At 45.1% G+C, this 21,115-nt stretch overlaps 1 protein-coding gene across 1 annotated transcript in view; it reads left to right on the top strand.

Annotated features, from left to right (window-relative positions):
- The window catches only part of DNAH12 (dynein axonemal heavy chain 12), a 3,791,933-nt gene that overhangs the window by 3,021,747 nt on the left and 749,071 nt on the right, over window positions 1-21,115 (top strand). The window contains exon 59 of the mRNA XM_069643677.1: window positions 9,600-9,772. Coding sequence (XP_069499778.1) covers window positions 9,600-9,772 — 173 coding nt within the window. The remainder of the gene's footprint in view (window positions 1-9,599; window positions 9,773-21,115) is intronic.

Here is a 21,115-nt window from a genome sequence, read left to right as displayed (position 1 = left end):
ATGTCTGACAATAAATTCATCGATTCTATATGTGATGAAATCGACTTATTGAACATCAGTAATAGTGCAAACGAAATCATCTTGGCAGGAGATTTCAACTTCCATCTTTTTGACAAAGGAGGAAGCAAATTGGCACTTAATGAAATGTCATCTAGAGCGAGAAAATGGATCGAGGAAATAACATTACGCAACATATACCTAAGTGTCCAACCCACGAACGATAAAGGCATCCCATTGCCGACCTGGTCACGGGAGAACTCCAACACAATAATTGATTATATCTTCACAACAGAAGGTATTCGAAATATCAGAACTTCCACTGCGAGTTCCACGAATCCAAATAGTGACCATCGTCAAATTTTTATTTCTTGGCGAGCCGAACCTTCAAGTGATCAAGGTTTGAAGCTTCCAGATTTAGAAATAAACAACGGGTTGAACCGGCTCCGAATCAAAGATCATCAAATACGAGACTTACCTATTCTATTCGAAGACACACCACTGGAGGACCAAGCTAAATTAAATTATGGCTGGATCTTAGAGAAGTACCAACAATCTACATCGAGAAATCAACAAAGAGTCAAACAGCCACACACTCGCTATTTTAATTTACAAATCTTTCTCGAAAAAAAGAAACATTACAAACGACTTCGACAAATAAAGAAAAAAAAAGGAGACTATCAAAGTGAAATAAAAAAGGAAAAACAAAAATTCACCAACATAATGAAATCACACAAAATGATATTGAAACAACATGATGCAGAAGCACTTTTGAAAGCATTAAATGGAAAAAATACGCGGCAATTGTGGTCCTTGATGAATATAACATCGAAAAATCAAACCTTGATTCAAGAAGTGGAACCACATATATGGGTTAAACACTTCCAAAACCTATATAAGAAACCGGTATTCAAACCAAAATCAGTTCTTCAAGAAGATACCGACCCCTGGTCATTAAAATGGGACATAGATGATATTACCACCACCATGAGGAGTCTGAATTCATCTAGAGCCCCAGGGCCTGATGGGCTAGCAAACAGCAACCTCAAAGCAAATCCAGAACACTGGGCCAAACTTTTCGTACAACTCTTATATCTGATAGAAAAGACGAAAGAGATTCCTCGTACATGGTCAGTAGCTACTTTAATACCAATCTATAAGGCTGGAGATAGAAAAAACCCAGCCAATTACAGACCAATAGCCTTATTGGATCCGTTGGGTAAACTCTTTGCAGGCTATCTCGAGAATAAACTATCTGCTTGGGCTATTCACAATGGTAAACAAGCAAAAAGACAGACTGGCTTTGTCACAAAAATAAGTACCAACGTCAACCTTCTCTTGCTGAATATGATAAAATATGAAGCATTCACAAAAGTACAGCAGGTATACGCAATCTTCATAGATTTAAAAATGGCCTTCGATTCTGTTAATCGACAACTTCTCTGGTCCAAATTGGCTGCTTGGGGCTGTCCATCGACCATTCTCCACCCAATACAACAGCTGTATTCGAACACGTCAATTAGAGTTCGACTTTCAAATGACGGAAAAGCAACAGCCCCAATTCTCACATGGAATGGGTTAAAACAAGGTTGCCCCTTGGCGGCTTGCCTCTATAATCTTTACACTCATGAGTTCGAACGAAAAATTAAACACACTTCAGCGAATCCACCGAAGATAAATAGTGAATTAATTCAAACCTTAATTTTCGCTGATGACATTATTATCATGGATAAAACCGCGAAAGGTCTCCAAATAACATTGGACAAAACGCAAACTTTCATGAAGGAAAACGATTTACAAATTAACACAGATAAAACCAAAATGATGAAACTCATCACTGAAAAATCTAAGAAGCAATGGACGCCAAAATTCTACCTGGAACATAAAAACATTGCGTCAACCAAATCCATAAAATACTTAGGTGCAATGATCAACCCATCTAAGAACGAAAAAGAATGGCAAGAAAACATCGAAGAAAAAACAATATCATTGTCAAGACAAGGCCGCTTCTTTCACTGCAAATATGGTACCTATACGGTAAAACCTACAACTCTATTGTATAAACAGAAAGTAATTCCTATTTTGACTTATGCGAGCGAATCTCTGATACATCAGCATCTATTCAAATGGTCAAGATACGAAGCTATATTCTGGCGAAAAACCCTTGCTTTACCAAAATCTTTTCCAATCTCTAGAATTCGATATGAACTCGCCCTCCAATCTATTCAATCCATTGTACTGTGGAAACAAATGGACCTATACAGAAAAATTATCTCGGAGGAAATAATCCCAACACTCGAAATCTTGAAAGATAAAAAACATCCATCTCAAGTTGCAGCTTTAACAGAGTGGACAAGCAGAATCAAAGAAAAAATGCAACAAGAAGAAATTAGCGAAGAAATGCTGAGAAACAGACCTCAATACGCGAAACGAAAAATTCAGAAAAATGACTGGATAAGAACAATAGAAGACCAGAAAAAATTTAAAAGACATCTAAATGCTGACATGGAAGTAAGAGCTATTAACGAGATGCCTTCGTATCTACTCCAATTCCCTGATGTGAAAATTCGTGACCTATTTTTGCGCTTTCGTTTGAACATACTACCAACACGAGAATACTTGTCATTAATAGATCGAACACGTAGTAAATCAGCAACCTGCCGCTACTGTAAAGACCCTATGCAGCAAGAAACATTATTCCATTTAATCATGGTGTGCCCAGACCTAAAAAATAAACGTGACTTATTTAGAGACTTTTTTAAAATCTCAGACCATCAAATGACAACAGAAGAGCTTTGGGCAACGCTGCTCCAAGGAAACAATCAGTGGTTGATCATTACAGTGATCAAGTTCTGGAACGAAATCAACAAAGAAGTGTAAAAGAACAGGCAGATCGAAATCTAGTGGCAAGAAGAGAATAAGGAAAAGACAAATGAAAAGTTTGATAAGTCAAACAAAACATTTATAAAAAAAAAAAAAAAAAAAAATTACCTGAACAAACAGGGGGCATTCACTCTCCAGTTCTGTCCAAACTGTCAGAGAACATTTGGAAATGGGAACTCAAGCACGACATGTTCCTACTGACGCAACTGAACAGGATAGTTCACAAGTTGCACCAGCAACTGGTTCCACTGATCCTGGTGGCACCAATGTGGGCTCGACATTCATGATTCTCTCATCTCATGAGAATGTCAGTCTCCCCTCCCCCAGGAAACTGCTTAGCCCATACATCATGCTGTCACAAGACCAAGTGAAGACAAAACACCTGTGCCCCCAAACGCTCAACTTAGAAGCTTGGCTCCTGAAGTCATAGAGTTTGGGCACCTCCAACTACCTCAGAGATGTATGGATATTCTGTGGGAAGCACGGAAACCTAACACCGGACATTGCTACTCCAATAAATGGAAAAGGTTTGTCATCTGGTGCAATACTAAAAACGTCAACCCTATGTATTGTTCCTCTTAGATTCAGGACTTGTTTTCAGTTCTCTAAAAGTCCACCTTGCTGCCCTCGCTGGGTATACCACATCTCAGAGCAAGGATTTTTGGTGGAAAATACCAGTGATTAAATGATTCATGGAAGGAGTAAAAGAATTTGCCCTCCTATTTCTAACCCAACTGCTGAGTGGGACTTGACTATTGTTCTTACTAAACTAATAGGATCTCCTTTTGAACCAATGCATAAGGCTATTCTCAAGGCACCTTTAAGACTGCTTTTTTGGTGGCTGGTACCTCAATCAAGAGAGTTAGTGAACTGCAGGCTCTCTCGGTTCAAGACCCGTTTGTGACCACTAACTCAGATGAAAGAAGCCTCCATACACTAGATGCTGGGAGAGCAGTGGTGTATTTCCTTGATCGAACAAGACCACTAAGAGAGACAGACCAGTTCTTAGTTTCTGTTGCTGCTGGTAGAGAAGGGGATCCTGTCTCTATGTCTGCAATTTCTAAATGGATTGTTAAATGCATCCAACTATGTTACTATCATGCTAAGAGAGACCTTACGCATAAAGTACATTCTACTCGAGGCACAAGAGCTACTATAGCTTTTATTGCAAATGTTTGTCGTGATTCCATTTGCAAAGCAGTTACCTGGAGTTCTGTTCACACTTTCACTCAACATTACTGCTTAGAAAAAAACACTCTAAGACTGATTCTCAGGTGGGGTAGGCAGTGCTAAGACATTTCTTTGTTACAGTTCCTTCACACATCCCACCACATCTCCTGGTACTGCTTGCTAGTCTATGCACAGCATGAGATTCTAAGCAGATTCACAAGCATTAGAGCACATACATTACTCACTGTAATCGTATCTCTGGTGCTTGTATCTGCTTAGATTCACATGTGACACGTGAGGCATCATGGGTACACTACACGTCACATTAGGGATAGAGTTACAGTCACGCCCATGTCCACGTCCCTTTTCATTCTTCGAAAAAAAGATGCAATACTCTAGATGGCAGACTATATGCACAGCATGTAAATCTAAGCAGATACAAGCACCAGAATTATGATTACGGTGACTAATGTATGTCATTTCCGACAGAATTCAATCTTTTACATTACCCCCTTTACATTTAATTTCTCACTTTGAATTGTAGGGTTCCTCAGCTATTGTCAATTTCAACAATTGTCTTTAATGTCTAAATTCACTTCCTTCCTAAACTCATTCATTCTTTTTTGGCATGAATTTGTATTTGTATGCCAATGGAAATCTGGTTCTGTTATGGAGAGATGAAGATAGGGTGACATTGGAATAATTTCGTTCATGAGTGTCTTTTTACTGTTGATGCTTTGATTAGTGCAGATTATATACAATCAACATGAATAAAGCAGAGGTTTTGTTTATGGGGGGCAGTGAAGACCATTGGGAAGCATTCTTTGGCCTTCATCAATGGGAGTTGGCCATGCACATCTTGTAAATAAAGAACTTGGGTTCCGAATTTGGGACATACACTGCCACTTACTGCACAAATTAAATGCATTCAGCAGTGTCTGCTTTTTGTGGCTGTGTACCTTATGCACAATTTTCCCAATCGTGCCTACTTCTGAGCACATTTTAGTTATGATGGTTAGCGTTTTTTTTTAATGTTTTGACTGAAGCTGTTATCTTTATCTTGGCAACACTTCAATACCTCATTAGATGGTTCCAGATTATGTAAACACTGCAGCTCACATTGAACTAATCAAATGCTTCTTGTTAAGCAACACATCTTCTTCAAGGTATTTTGTCTTGTTCACAAGGCCACCTTTTATATGGGATTCTGGTTCCGTTTAGGAAATTGGCCGACTGCATTCCTTAGTTCTACTCGTACTCTTCATTCCTGATCCACACCAATGTTGAGTATCCTGTCCTTTTGTACCAAAAGATTAGGTGGTAGCAATCCGTGCTGGGCCTAGTTTATGTACACCTCAAGGTCGAGAAATGTAATTTCGGTTCTGCCGAAGTTAAGCATGAGCTGTACGTGAAATGCATTGCTGTTAAAATAAGGAACTTATGTATCACATTCCTGAGCTGCACAACCCTAAATTATTAAATCTAACTAGAGGATGACATGTGAGAAAAATCCTTGAAAGTGTTCTGCCAGGCAATTTGAATCATGTAGTAGGCCATGAGGAGGTTTGCTGGAGATGGTGCATATTTGGCCCTCGTGGTGATGCCTTTATCTGCCACTACAGTAGGTGTAAGTAAGTTTCTTTCCATTTTATGTATTCAAGTTTGCTTAAGAGGTCGATCATATTAGCCTTCAAGAAACTCTGCTTGATTTATGTGCAATGACTAATGAGCAAATCTTTATATGTATGTATTCCAATATGCTCTGATTCCACTTATGATTCAATTTTACTGGCTTTAATGGACTTTTGAGCTGTAAGTTTATAGTGGTCCCTTTGGGTGCTTGCCGTGGAGGTAGTTTTTATCTTTCATTGTAATTAGCCATTTTCAGTACCATTAGCTGATTTTGGTTGTTAGTTCAATTGGTATGTCTTTGTTGGGACTGTGTTTTAAAAGTGGTTACTGGCTGTACTCAGAGAGGTTTCAAGTAGCTTGAGTAATTAACTCTTTGACAGACATGATGACAATATTCCCATGTTTTAATACCATTGATTATGTTCCTAGAAGCACTCCTTATCGACCCAAAGGAAAATAAGGTGGCCAATAAGGCTAATGAACCATAAATGCTGGCATTGTCAGTCACTGGGTTGCATTGCTTTTAACGCACAGGCTGTGTAAGTCATATTTAGTCACCTGTTATGATGTTTGTGCCTCAATCACTCCATGATCAACAAGCAAGCATGAAATCAGATGCCCAAATATGAAAACAAAATACATCCCAATATGGCCACTCTGAAAAAGATGTTTGGCGGCAGAGAAGAGAGAACATCCCCTTTTCATGGCTTCTATATTAAAGGCAGGAGATGGACCAGAACCCTACTGAAGAAAAGGGTGGTGATTGAGGGAGTTTAGTGTCTCAAATAAGGGGAGCCACATGAAAGTCAGCCCGTGAATCTGTGGCTTATGAAAACCAATCCTCCCCACCCCAAACCTGCTTCCATATATGCATACATTTTCAAGGTGTCATCATTGGGAGATTACAGTTTCAAAAGTGTTTTCACCAACAAGTGCTGTGCATATACATCTGATTTACTGCATGGGGTACACTTCAACACAAACAACCTTTGTGGTATTTTATATGTATGTCCATCATGTAGTGTAGTGTAAGGAAGTCATGGTATCCAAGTAAGATAGACACAAGTGACCACAGTTTAAGGGCGTTTATTGGACTTTCACAAGGGGGTGAAAAACACCTATCTAAACCTAAAGCTACAGATGGAAGCAAGCTACGACCATCAAATAATAATAATACAGTCTTAGTGGAGTCTTGTCAAAATAGAAGGGCCTATACTAAAAAACCTATTGCCAATCCTTACCGCTTATTTACAAATAGTGTGGGGGAATGTTCATGTAAAAGAAAGGATTGTTCACAAAATGATAAGTCAGGGTGTGCGGGCCGTTGGCTCCCCTACCCCACGTTTTCAGCACGGGGCAAGGCAGTTTGATCGAGCCAAGCACACACTCTGGCTTCCTCGACACTAGGATACAGTTCCAATTCCAGCATCGGGGCCTTCTGTGCCCATGTCTCTTTCCTTATCAAAGTCTCTTAATTCAGAGGGCCTGATGTATAAAACAAAAACAGAAAATTATTTTCTTATACATATGTGATTCAGGTGTCCCTCCCTGGATCCCTTTCTTTTACATGAACATTCCCCCACACTATTTGTAAATGAGCGGTAAGGATTGGCAATAGGTTTTTTAGTATAGGCCCTTCTATTTTGACAAGACTCCACTAAGACTGTATTATTATTATTTGATGGTCGTAGCTTGCTTCCATCTGTAGCTTTAGGTTTAGATAGGTGTTTTTCACCCCCTTGTGAAAGTCCAATAAACGCCCTTAAACTGTGGTCACTTGTGTCTATCTTACTTGGATACCATGACTTCCTTACACTACACTACATGATGGACATACATATAAAATACCACAAAGGTTGTTTGTGTTGAAGTGTACCCCATGCAGTAAATCAGATGTATATGCACAGCACTTGTTGGTGAAAACACTTTTGAAACTGTAATCTCCCAATGATGACACCTTGAAAATGTATGCATATATGGAAGCAGGTTTGGGGTGGGGAGGATTGGTTTTCATAAGCCACAGATTCACGGGCTGACTTTCATGTGGCTCCCCTTATTTGAGACACTAAACTCCCTCAATCACCACCCTTTTCTTCAGTAGGGTTCTGGTCCATCTCCTGCCTTTAATATAGAAGCCATGAAAAGGGGATGTTCTCTCTTCTCTGCCGCCAAACATCTTTTTCAGAGTGGCCATATTGGGATGTATTTTGTTTTCATATTTGGGCATCTGATTTCATGCTTGCTTGTTGATCATGGAGTGATTGAGGCACAAACATCATAACAGGTGACTAAATATGACTTACACAGCCTGTGCGTTAAAAGCAATGCAACCCAGTGACTGACAATGCCAGCATTTATGGTTCATTAGCCTTATTGGCCACCTTATTTTCCTTTGGGTCGATAAGGAGTGCTTCTAGGAACATAATCAATGGTATTAAAACATGGGAATATTGTCATCATGTCTGTCAAAGAGTTAATTAGCCAGGCTCAGTTCCCTTTTTTCTATTACGATTCCAAAAATATTCCTTCTCGGGTGACTCACGGTTCACTGCGGATCCCCCTCAGCCGGATTAGGATCGCTTTTCCACTTTCAATTAGTCTCCTTCAGACGGGCTCGGACCAATTGCAGTTCACTTTATACTTATCAAAGACTTTCAAATGTGCACAGGGTTTAGCTTGACCCGTCACAGGACCACTTCGATACAAAGTTCCTTTTTTACAATTCAGTCACCATTCAGTTGGATACCTAACCAAGACCTTTGAATGAGCACCCACGTGGCGCTGGGCCACTCTGTACACAGTATCTTATTTGGCTTTTTCAAAGTACATTCACTCCTTTAGTTTCCACTTGTTGGTGCCTCTCAATACATGCGCTTCAACCACTGTCCTTTGTTGATTTCTTCATACAATGTTGCCTGTTGCAACCTTGGTTCAAACACAAGCTGATTTTGTATCAGTTTCTCCTACTCACCGGCTGTGCTACTTTTACTGGCACAGCTTTCTTGCAGGAGCCAAGGACAGTACCACGGTGGCAATCGCTCCTCCCGGCCTGGGTTATCGACACAGGAGTGCCCCGGATACCTGCTTCAGTTCCTGGTCTTGGGCTTGTGAAATTAAGGTTTCTAGAGGTCAAGGGTACTTCCATCCTTGCAACCCTCTCCGGTCTCCCTGCCTTTCTTCTTGTGTTAAACTTCCAGCTTGGAACTGCTGCTTCCTCATTTGCTTTTCCTCGCTCTGTGTGTGCTTTCATGCTCTGCCATTTATCCATGTGGGGAAGTGTGATGTGAGTCAGTTATGTGTAATGATCAGTAATTGCCTGACATTGTCTGACCACTGTGTTGGGACATATCAGGTATATGGCTCCGGTGTTAGCCCGTTGTCGCTCACGATGAACTGTCTATGTGAAAGTGTTTGTGTTGGGAAACGGGGGGGGGGGAGGTTGTACTTCTAGGTATCCTACCTGGTTGGATGGGGAAAAGGTGTTACAGGGAAGAGGAAACCGCGTCGCACCCTTCGGGCTCCCACTTCCACTCCCCAAAGACCCCTCATCCAGGTGATCCTCCCGCACTGGTCCACCCCCAGGAACTGGTTCCAATAGCTCTCTGTCCTGGCCACCTGGATGACAGATCCCCAGAACTAGTGGGTGAGAAAGCTTCAGGTTTCTCACAGTAGCTGGCACTCATGTCGTTTTACTGATTTTGACTATGCTGTTATGGTAGAACATAACATTTTAAGCACTTCAATAAACATTTTAACTATCTGAATTTAAATTTGAGTTACATATTTAACTACAAAAATAGTGATATTGAAGTTACACAAACTGATATGCAGCAATTTTGCCTTCTAGTTATTACATTTGTTTATATTAACCCCACAAATCGATACTAAATGGAATCTATTTTTTATTTATTTATTAGATTGCAGAGAAGACAGAAATAAAAATTGCAGAATCTCGAGAAGGCTACAGACCTATTGCAAAGCATTCCTCGGTTCTGTTCTTCAGTATTGCAGATCTGGCTAACATTGATCCTATGTATCAATACTCTCTCGGCTGGTTTGTCAACCTCTTTATCAACTCCATTCAAGACAGGTAAGAAGTGAAATGTGGAGAAAGACAACACGATGCTATTTGATGCTCTATGATGAATAGACACTTAAAACATGACATTTATTTGAGCTGTATAGCTGAGCTCTGGTTCTGAGCGTTAAAGAACAAGATCTACCTGTCAGCAATTCACCCTGCCAGGAAGGAGAATATGATGGCGGATGCTCTGAACAGGCAGGGCTCGGTCTCTCATGAGTAGGAGCTGTGCCAGGAAGTTCTTCTACAGACCTTCACTCTCTGGGGAACCCTCAAGTGGATCTGTATCAAGGGCGAACAGGAGAGTGCAAACATTTATGCTCCAGCATGTAATGGCTCTCTACTCAGTCTCTTTCTCCAAGGAATCTGGGAACGTGAACTTCCATTCACGGTATGCAACTATTTTCCAATCTCTTTCTCAGAGGAATCTGGGATATTGGACTTATAATTTGGACAATTATTCAGTGAGTTTACACTCAAACCCCTTCCCTGAGCATTTCAGGCAGCATTACTTCTCTGCAGCATCTGGGCATGCATCTCTGGGTCCTTGTTCCTACTTACTGCTTTTGTGTCTTACATAGACCAGTGTTTTGTGTCGGACTCTCAGCAGCATCCTACACAAACTAAGTCTACCATGGCTCTCCCTGAGTTGGTTAGCACTTCACCCGCTGCTCCAACTGTACCTCCAATTCCAGCTACCTCCGCCCTTCTATTTCTCCTTTGATGCTGTGGAACCTGCCACATGATCAAAGCCCTGTGAAAAAAGACACTGGTTTTCGTATGTTTTTCAAAGGCACGGAAGACTCTTCACCACAATGAGATAATGACGCTATGACAATTTTTTATTGCTCTAGGTGTCTGTTTCGTTTTAATTACCTTAAGCTATGTTCCACATTGTGATCTCTGTTCACTATGAGACAACTGTGCTTTCTGTGCTTTGTTTTTTTACCAAGTATTATCATCCATTTCCATCTACACATTTTGATTTTTAATGAAAAATATATGTGCTTAGTTCTGGGGTGCAGAGGGCATCCCAGTTAAGCTGTATGCTCAGTCTGAAGATATTTTGGCCCCTTGAGGATTTTAAGTATTGGAGAAGGCGGTACAGGAGGAATCTCTAACAAGATCAACGAAAGAAGAAAATATGTTTGGACTTTTAAAATCTGGTAAGGACCCAACATAATTGTGTTTTACATAGAGCATTATTTTTACTTATTAGTGACACGAAAACATTTGGTATGATCCTAGCTTCGAGGCTGCTACCTATATGTGTACTGACCAAGCGTCATTCCTGGCAGAAACACCTTTTCAATTTAAGATTTATATCTCATGTAATACTTGCATCAAAAGATGTTGAGGAGGGTGGCCACCAGAGGGTGCGTGTGGATGAAAGCAGCCCAGCTGCGTAGCTCACCGACCAACAGGTCAAAAAGGGTCCTCTGCCCCCAACTCCACCGCCCCCTAAGGGAGAAGTTGCACTGACCCAGGGCACCCTGACAGAAATGTGGGGCTGATTGACCCAGCAGGTGCAGAGATATGACTGAGTGCACTGACAATGAGGGGGAGCCTGGAGCCTCCCCCGTCTGGTGCTCCAGGCTCACGATCACAGAGAGTGGGGATTCTGCAACATCAAGGAGAGAAACCGACTAGCTCGGAGATAACGGAGAACGACACCACACTCAAGGAAAAGGTCCTGGAAGTGGAGAAGCACGCAATCCTGCTCAGCCCCGTCGGGTACATGGGTGGATGATTGTCCTGATCCACTCTAACAAATGCTAAATCATGTACACGGTTGCTTGAAGTTTTAAAGGCACAGCGGGTAAGGAGTAAGCTGCCATTGATGTCCAAGTTGGATGTAATGGAATCTTTCATTGTGGCACTGTTATACTAATTGTGCATAGCCTTGTTATTGTATGTGTACCTTGACTTTCGATAAAACCTTGAAATGGTCATTACCTGGTATAGGGTAGCAAGATACGGTACATGGTCTGAGTACCAGAGCATGTCAGGGCAATACCTGACAAATGTGTGGTACTGTCTGGGCTCATGATAGAAATACCTGGTAATTAGCATTACTGCATAGAGTTAAGATGACAATGGGGCCTCATTACAGGGTTGCCGGTAAAACCGTTCGGCACCCTGTAACGTTGTTTTTGCCGCCTGACTTCCAGGATATTATGGCAGGGGGCAGAATCGGTAATCCCCATTCCCGTGGAGTACCATAGGACTCCACAAGAAGGGTGACACTGAAGCACTGGCACCGTTGCTAATGGTGCCGGTGCTTCAGGGAAAAGTATGCTGGTAGGGACGTGAAATCCCGGCAGATAAGGCCTGCTGGGAGTACCGTGCCCCTACCAGCAGACTCTTAGTTTGCCAGTCCGGAAAGGGTGCCAGTACTTTGCTATCGGCACCCTTATTTACGGACCGTCAAACGCATAATGAAGCCCAACACCTATAAAATGCTCAAAAGATGATCCAAAACTGTTGGCTTCATCAGTACATGTTCTAAGTTATGTCTAAAGTGTTACAGCAGGCATAGTAACAGGCAAATTAGTAATTGGATCTGATGACCTTTATTGTGCTCATTATAAAAAATTGGGTTCTTATATCGTGGTTCATATTGGAGTCAAGCCTCTAAGCACGGGAATAGGTTTTGAACCCATGCTGCTCAGGGATGTCTTCCTTCCAAGACAGCCATTGCCCCTGAGTTATCTTCTCGGCCCTAGTATCTGCGACTCCTCTCCCTCTCTCAAATGCTTCTCCACTCAAATCCTCTTCTTTTACCACCACTCTCACTCCAATTTGTTTATTTATTCTTACATTTTTTCAGCACACAAAGCCCTGAGGCATCTGGCACCAGTTACAGAAAGTGCATGTTACGTAGTATAGTTCACAAAGTGCAAGGAAGCACGTATGGGTTACAGAGTGTATGTATACATAAAGCATGCACACAGGCATAAGTGGCATAATAGGTAAGCAAATACATACTGGTGCAGCCTAGCCTTATGATGCGGGGGCTGTTTAAAGCATGCACACAGGCATAAGAGTCTTAACAGGTAAGCAAATTCATACTGGTGCAGCCTAGCCTCATGGTGTGGGGGACTGTTTCAAGCATGCACACAGGCATAAGAGTCGTAATAGGTGAGCCAGTACATACTGGTGCAGCTTCCCCTCATGGTGCAAGGGCTGTTTGACGCATGCAGATGGGCAAAATGTAATTATAGGTGCGCGTTCTCTTCCATTCAACTCTTCCACCAACCAGTGAGAGGCTCTGAAATGATTGTTAAATACCCAGAAATTAAAGATTTCCTTCTCTCTGGCCAATTAACAACCTTATCCAGCATCAACAAGTATTCTTCAGTCTCAGAACTGGTAAACATTTTTGGGAGGGATCTTTCCTACAGAAAGAGCTTTCTTTGCACAGGTGAAGCCACTGCTGGTCCTCTTAACTGTTCCAGTTTTGTTCTGCGAGGCTGATAGAAGCTTACATGCTTTGTAACAACTAACATCCTTGCTACATTCAACAATGTCTCAGAAAAGACTGACTCATGTTGCTGTGTGCAATATGCATAACAATAACATGGATATAGTAGAAATATAAGCAATTGCAAAATAATTTGTCATACCTACTGAATGCCACAAAAAACATGACAAATATTTTTGATCCTCACTGACTTAATTGGCCCTTTTTACTATGTGGCTATTCTTCCAAAGAGAGATGGTTAAGTAGAAGAAACAGCAGTCAAGGAAATGGGGCTGATCGGCCTAGATGGAATTTCATCTTTATCCTATTTGTCATATTGTATGTATTTTATATAATTGTATTTCTGACTTATGTTTCTTTATACCCTTGCAAATGAACCACTGGGTGTTATGTAGTAAATATGTATGAAAATATTGTGAAACGCAACCTATTTTGTGGTTCAGGTTATTATTTATGGATAGGTGAGATGTTTTAATCAACAACCAGATCAGCACATCACCCATCCCTCTGGTCTCAGCACAAATGAATGCCCCCCTCCCCTTGGTCGCCAGTGTGGGTGAATGCCCCCAGCCCCTCCCCTTGGTCACAGCATGAGTAACTGCCCCCCGCCCCCTCCTCTTGGACACAGCGTGAGTAAATGCCCCCCACCCCCTCCCCCTGATCTCAGCACGAATAAATTCCCCCACCCCCTCCCCTTGGTCGCCAGTGTGAGTGTATGCCCCCCACCCCCTCCCTCTGGTCGCCAGTGTGAGGGAATGCCCCCGTACGTCTCAAACTCCCCCTGCTGCACCCTGTATATCTTACCCCCAATCCCATCCCTCCTCTCCCCCTTCATGTTCCACTCTTCACCCCCCTGAATGCCCATGTTGGTCTACACCCCCTTCACCTACCCCCTATACTTTCCTTCCTCCCTTCTCCTCCCACCCTAGTAAGTGCATGTAGCTGCCCGCCATTCCATGAGACCTGCTCCAGGCTAGTGCCCGTTGATTTAAACCTAGGTAATACTATGCACTTGCCACCGTCCAATAAGGGACTGGCCCCATGCTATTCTAAGTATGAAATTAACCATGCACCTATCTGTAGCTTCTCTCCTATGTATCTGTGCCGGTCCCCACACACTTGACCTTTGAACATGACTACGCATTCATGAGATGCTGCCGGCATTCAACCCTTAGGTAGCACTAACGTATGCGATACTACTCTTGACCCTGCAACTGTTTGTAGCAGCCGCCATGCAACATGTGGCTGGCACCATGCTCTTGCCCACCGAAACTGACCTTGCAACTTTATGTAGCTGCCGACCCCGCAACTGTTTGTAGCTGCCGCCATGCAACATGTGGCTGGCACCAAGCTCTTGCCCACCGAAACTGACCTTGCAACTTTATGTAGCTGCCCCCGTGTAAGATGTGGCTGGCACCATATACTTGCCCACCAATCTATGTAATCACTGTTATGCTCTTACTGCAATTGTCTAAGCTATCATCTATGTATGTATGCCTTCTAACTGCACTTTTGTAACTAAGCAAGAATTCCTAACAGCACCACTATGCTCGAGGGCATTGGGCACTTTACATGTCTTACCCCCCTACTAACTCCTCCTCTACCCCCTTCATGTCCCCATTCTCCACACCCCCGCCTGCACCTGTTGTCCCCACCACCTTCACCTACTCCCTAGTCTTTCCTTCCTCCCATCTCCTCCTACCCCAGTAAGTGTATGTAGCTGCCTGCCATTCCATGAGATTTGCTCTAGGCTAGTGCCTGTTGATTTAAACTTATGTAATAGTATGCACTTGCCACCGTCCAATAAGGAACTGGCCCCATGTTATTCTATTTATGAAACCAGCCACGCACCTATCTGTAGCTTCTCTCCTATGTATCTGTGCCGGTCACCACGCACTTGCCCATTGAACATGACAACACATTCATGAGATGCTGCCGCCATTCAACCCTTAGGTAGCACTAATGTATGCATACTATTCTTGACCACGCATCTGTTTGTAGCTGCCGCCATGCAACATGTGGCTGGCACCATCCTCTTGCCCACTGAAGCTGACCTTGCAACTTTATGTAGCTGCCGCCGTTTAAGATGTGGCTGGCACCATATACTTGCCCACCAATCTATGTAATTACTCTTATGTTCTTACTGCAATTGTCTGAAGCTATCATCTATGAATGTATGCCTTCTAACTGCACTTATGTAACTAAGCAAGCATTCTTAACAGTGCCACGATGCCCGAGGGCAGTGGGTGCTTTACAAATTCAAATAAATAAATACAAAAATAAAATAAATGTCTTTGCTCAAGTGGTCAACCCACCCCGACACTGTGTGGAATACATTGACTTAGTGGTACAACTAGACCACAGACTGGAGAACCGGAAAGCTGACCGAGCTAGATTGGAGAATCAGGTGTTTGTGCGTCCGAGAGACAACCCTTCCAAGACCACAGACAGGTCTGAACCCATGCAAATTGGAGGTGTACTAGGGCCGCTATCTAAATCCGAGAGGGATAGGAGAAGACAACAACAATTGTGCTTATATTGCGGGACTGCTGGCCACTTTCTCCGAGGCTGTCCAGTGAAACCACCCAAGAAAGCAGTCTGGGTTGCCGACAAGGGGCCTCATTACGACCCTTGCGGAAATGGAAAAATGATGGCGGAAATGCAATACCGCCATCGAACACCGCTCGTTGCGATCATGACCCGTCACCGTAAAGTACGATGCCATTAGCGACACCGCAGTGAACGGCAACGCTAACTGCACCAAGTACGCGCACGCGCGCCTTGCAAAACCGGAATCACCGCCATGGCGCAACGGTACGCGAATTCTGACCCTAGCGGACATGTACTGAACGCCATCAAGCACGTCGTAAAGTACCATTCCGCCATGGCGAGAAATACGGCAACGCGAACCAACCGTAAATGGCCCACTGAGTGCCTGTACTCCACTCCCTGGCCTCATTGCACAACTCCTGGCAGGCGCAATGTACTCACACTATGCAACCAGTGAAATCCACAATTCACCCATGCATGCCAACGTAGAAAAGCATGCAGGGGCTCAAAGCGCCCCGTGAGTGGGCATCCATGTACGGCATGTCACCATAGCCGTACTGACGCAGCACAGGCATGTGAAGGTACAATACATCAAAATGAAAATCAAGAACACATGACACAAAACAACAGTAGTCCCCCATCGCTTGCCACCAGCGCAAGGCAACATCCAAAACAGCATCCTGAGGGGGATTGCACCAGCCCTGTACTCATGCCAGTAAACAAACCAACCATCAGCAGAAGCATGTACCACACAAGTCGGCAGAGTGACTGAGCAGCCAGGCTCATCCCAAGAGGGGCCGATGGGAGCTGCAGGGCACAGATGGCATCAATACAGAAGCTATTCCAATGGACATGACCCCAGTCCCCCTCCAACAAACGCACGCAAACACAGTCACCTGTGACCAGCCACATTCTGAACAACCCATCATTCCACCAATCGACCTGGCTGACAGGCACCAGTCGGCCAAAAGCCAATCCCCCGCCCCTGAACAGCACATCATGTAAACAGTCACAATGGCAGCCCCTATCCGTGACCATACTGTGCTACGTAGGCAAACGCGGCCAGTACTGTACCACACAACTCAACTCAGAAGGCGGAACACAATGCAGATCATCACGCAATACATACCGCCACAAAGCGAAAATCGCCACATCACCTGCAAAGAACAACGCAACACGACAAATATCGGAATACAATTTAAATGCACATCCAAATGACAAAGGCCCCACAGCAATTTGCAAAATACCACCAAAACAACCATCATCACCGAGGGCTGCATCTGCAATAATTGGCCGGCTTCCACTTGTGTGACGCCCTGTACCATCATGGCACACAGGGCCTACATCAACGTTCCAAAAGGCAACATGGAAGCGGCAAGAACCGCAGGTCCGTCCCATGAGGCAGGCACTAGTCGAGCTGAAAGGCCGAAATGTTGCACCTAGCCACCAGTACAGCGTAAGGGCATGTGGCCCATTGGCGATCGTCCCATATGATCGAAATGGTGCTCCACTGATTCACCCGAAGCTGCAGGAGTCGAGAGTAAAAACCATCTGGAGGAGTGGCGTAGAGATGGCATCTGCAATAGGGCAGGAGATACCTGTCACCCAAAAGAAACACAAATCAACCGATTGCATTACGGGACTCATGATGCATTACAATCTTCATTCAACACACCAAATCCACACCCATATGCATGCTAGCCCACTCCAAAGGAATATACACACCCCTAAATCAGTATCGAATCATAACGAAACCAATCGAGCTAAATACACCATTGTCAACGTCGGTTACTGTGCATGCGTCCGTCAAGATAGAACCCATGACATGGGATTAGTAACGTGCCTAGACACAAGTGTATGAAGGCGCGTCGAGACAGGGAGGATCCGACAAGGGCAGATAGACGTATGTCCCACTATGGCAGCCTTGCATCACATAACGCAGGGGAAGGGGAGTGAATCAAAAAACCCATGTACATGGCAGACCCTAAACGGAATCATCAGTCCATGCATCCACACATCATTCCCTCATCCCGCAATGAAAACGCATGAATATTCACTCACATAATATGTGAAACTTCCATCGCGTCTGTGCGTAATGCAGTCCGCAAAAACCACTGTGCCCCTGGCCGGATCTGTAGTGTTGTGAAGCAAGATGGATTTGGGAACGTCCTGCCTTATCGTCCACTACGCTATTGCGCATCCCATTCAATTCATATCATTCATTGCCTGCTCGTTATGGGCCATGTCCCAAGGACATTCTACAATAGAACGTTACATTTCCAGCCAGACCTGTGGGCGTATCCTCGCCGCTACTTCAAAACCCAAAATGCTGGCCTTCGAATTCCTCACTTGCAACATTACGTCGAAAAGGCTTCTGTGAACGCTTGCATTCACAATTACATCAATGTAGTGCGGCTGTGTGTCATGATGCTAACTGGCTGCAATCACAAATGGCACGCCACGCCCGTCGGTGAAGTACGTTACTGTGCTGCATGAGGGTCGGCCATCGATCGAGCCCTACATACCACTGACTCTTCACAGGTATGTAAGCGGCTGCAATCATAGCATGTGTAACAATGGGAGCATAGCATGAAGATCAGTCAAAGTACATCACACTGCCATCGGGATTTGATACATGATTCAAATCCCAAGATGCCATGCGGCCAAATGCAGCCTTACGTGCGGGACGTGCTCGGCCAGAAGGGATTGCATCTGCCACAGATTCATTCAATCAGCACAGGTGGAGGCCATACAGGCCGACAGCACATATATTGCAGACCCAAACCCCTCCCACAACCACTCCCACTCCAAAATGCTACCGGCAGGACTAGCGATGTTGGGCCTGGGGTACCAGATAGCACTGCAAGTGCTACAACTACAAGAAGACGACGAACAACAACAGGTACAACAACCGGGCGCACAGGGGAGACGGAGGAGAAGGAGGAGGAGGAGGGCAAGGCAGGGTCAGCAAGGCCCACAAGCACTGCCACTACCACCACGCAGGCGGCCCGCAATCCCACGCCTCCGAGCCGATCCGTTCAACCTCACTGCTGAGCAGATCCACACCCTCTACCGTTTGGACCGGGACACCATAATCGCCATTGTGGACATGACACATGCTGACCTCGTGAGCATGATAGATAGCCCAACCGCCATCCCACCCCTACTGAAGGTGGTGTCTGCACTCCACTTCCTGGCCACAGGCACCTACCAGCACACAGTGGGACAGTTGCATGGCATTTCACAGCCACTGTTCTCACGGACACTCTTCCAAGTGCACGATGCCCTCCTGAAGCACGCCGACGACCACATCACACTACCACGCACGTACCAGGAGATTACCAACGCTAAAGTGGGATTCCATGCACTTGGCGGCATCCCGGGTTGCATTGGTGCCATCGACTGCACCCATGTTGAATTGGTTGTCCCACATGCCATGGAGGTCCAGTACCGCAACCGGAAACAATTTCATTCAATCAATGTGCAAATGGTGTGTGACTCCAACAAGATATTTACGCATTGTTGTGCCAGATTTCCAGGATCTACCCATGATTCTATGGTCCTGAGGAACACAAGAATACCACGCTACATGGAGCGACACGCAGGGCACAGATCCTGGCTACTCGGTGAGTCTCATTCCATGCATGACATCGTGGCCCATTTGATGCGTCAATGACCTTGCAGGGGGGGGGGGGGGCTACTTAGCACTATCATTCCACTGACACCCTTTATTCGTCTCATACAGGTGATGCCGGGTATCCACTGAAGAGATGGCTCCTTACACCAATCCGGAACCCACAGAACGAGCATGAGGAGGACTACAACCATGCCCACTCACGTACCCGTGTGGTCATTGAACAGGCATTCGGCCTACTGAAGGCTCGTTTCCGCAGCCTCAGCAGGTCTGGCGGGGCACTCATGTACAGCCATGAGAAGGTTTCTAAGATGGTCATGGCATGTGTCATGCTGCACAACATGTGCATACGTAGGAATGTGCCCATGCCCCCTGACGCTGTACTGCATGCACCTGAAGATGATGATGATGATGAGGGTGGGGATGTGGAGGCACCTCAAGGAGTCCATGAGGCACAGGATGTACGTGCAATCCGACAGAGCATCATAGATGCATGCTTCTAGCAACCACGCATGGTGCCTATTACACGGAAAGGGGACCTGTGGCACTGTGTGTGTGTAGTACAGGCACATTGTGGACTGTACGCCTATGAAGGCCTCGTACGCAAATATCAATGTCCACACATGTCATTGGATGATAATGAGGTGCTGTATTGTTAATGTGATTTGATTTATACACCCTATGGACCCGCCACCCAGTGAAGCCCAACACACCCCCTCCACCCTACTACCTCCCCCCCCCAACACCAGTGTCCAAATATGCATGCTGTCCGTGGGTAGACGCTATTGCAAGCCCCCTCTACGGGTATCAGGGGCACCCCTGCCCGTGGAGCGCAGGTTCCTGCCAGATCTGCGTTGGGGGCTGCCCTGGACGGAACTTGCCACGGATGATGTCTCTGCCTGCTCGCGTCCATGCATGTCTCTGAGGGTTTGTGAGAGCTCCGAGAGCACACGGCGCACAGCAGCAAGTTCAGCACAAACGTCTTTGGACGTCGCATGCAGTTCCCCCCTCAGGCTCTCGGTGCTTTTCTCCATTTGTGCTCTCAGGCTCTCGGTGCTTCTCTCCATTTCTCCCCTGAGGCTCTCACTACTTTTCTCTATTTGTGCCCTGAGTGTCTCGGTGGATGTTTCCATGGCTGCCCTGGAACCCCCGCATTCATTTGCATGGTCCTTGAGTAGCGTGGACGCTTCCTGCTGTTGCTCGATCAGCAGGTCGAGGGACTGTTGCCTCTGCTGGGCCATGGACATTTGCGGTGGTGTGACAGGGGGGCTGCTCAACACATGTTGCCTTGGCACAGGACTTGTGGGGGTTGGCCAGTCGTCGTCTTCAGGGTGCCCCTGCGTGGTTTCGTCATGGTGTAGGGGATGGAACATGCAGGGGGATTGGGAAAGGTCATGGATGGTACCTACGTCGCCAGCACTGTTTTCCGTGTCGGAGCATGCTGGCATGACAGCTGTGTCACCTATGGTGCTGCTACCACCAGAGGCAGTGCCATCAGATACGTTCTTTGGGGGGACCTGTGGTGCTGGGGTTGTGGACTTGCTGGCTGCTGGGGTGCCTGTTGCAGTCCCCTCCAGTGTGCTGCCACTTGATTCCTGCTGCTGCCGTGTCTTGATCCTTGCACCTGAGGTGGAGGCTCTTGGGACGTTGGTCCTGGCCCTCTTTGCAGGCGTGCTGGTAGGGG

Source organism: Ambystoma mexicanum, chromosome 2p (genome assembly GCF_040938575.1).
Source record: "Ambystoma mexicanum isolate Mex_15411 chromosome 2p, UKY_AmexF1_1, whole genome shotgun sequence".
NCBI lineage: Eukaryota > Metazoa > Chordata > Amphibia > Caudata > Ambystomatidae > Ambystoma > Ambystoma mexicanum.
The sequence above is the reverse complement of the archived record's forward strand: the minus strand, read 5'-3'. Positions and strand labels throughout refer to the sequence as shown.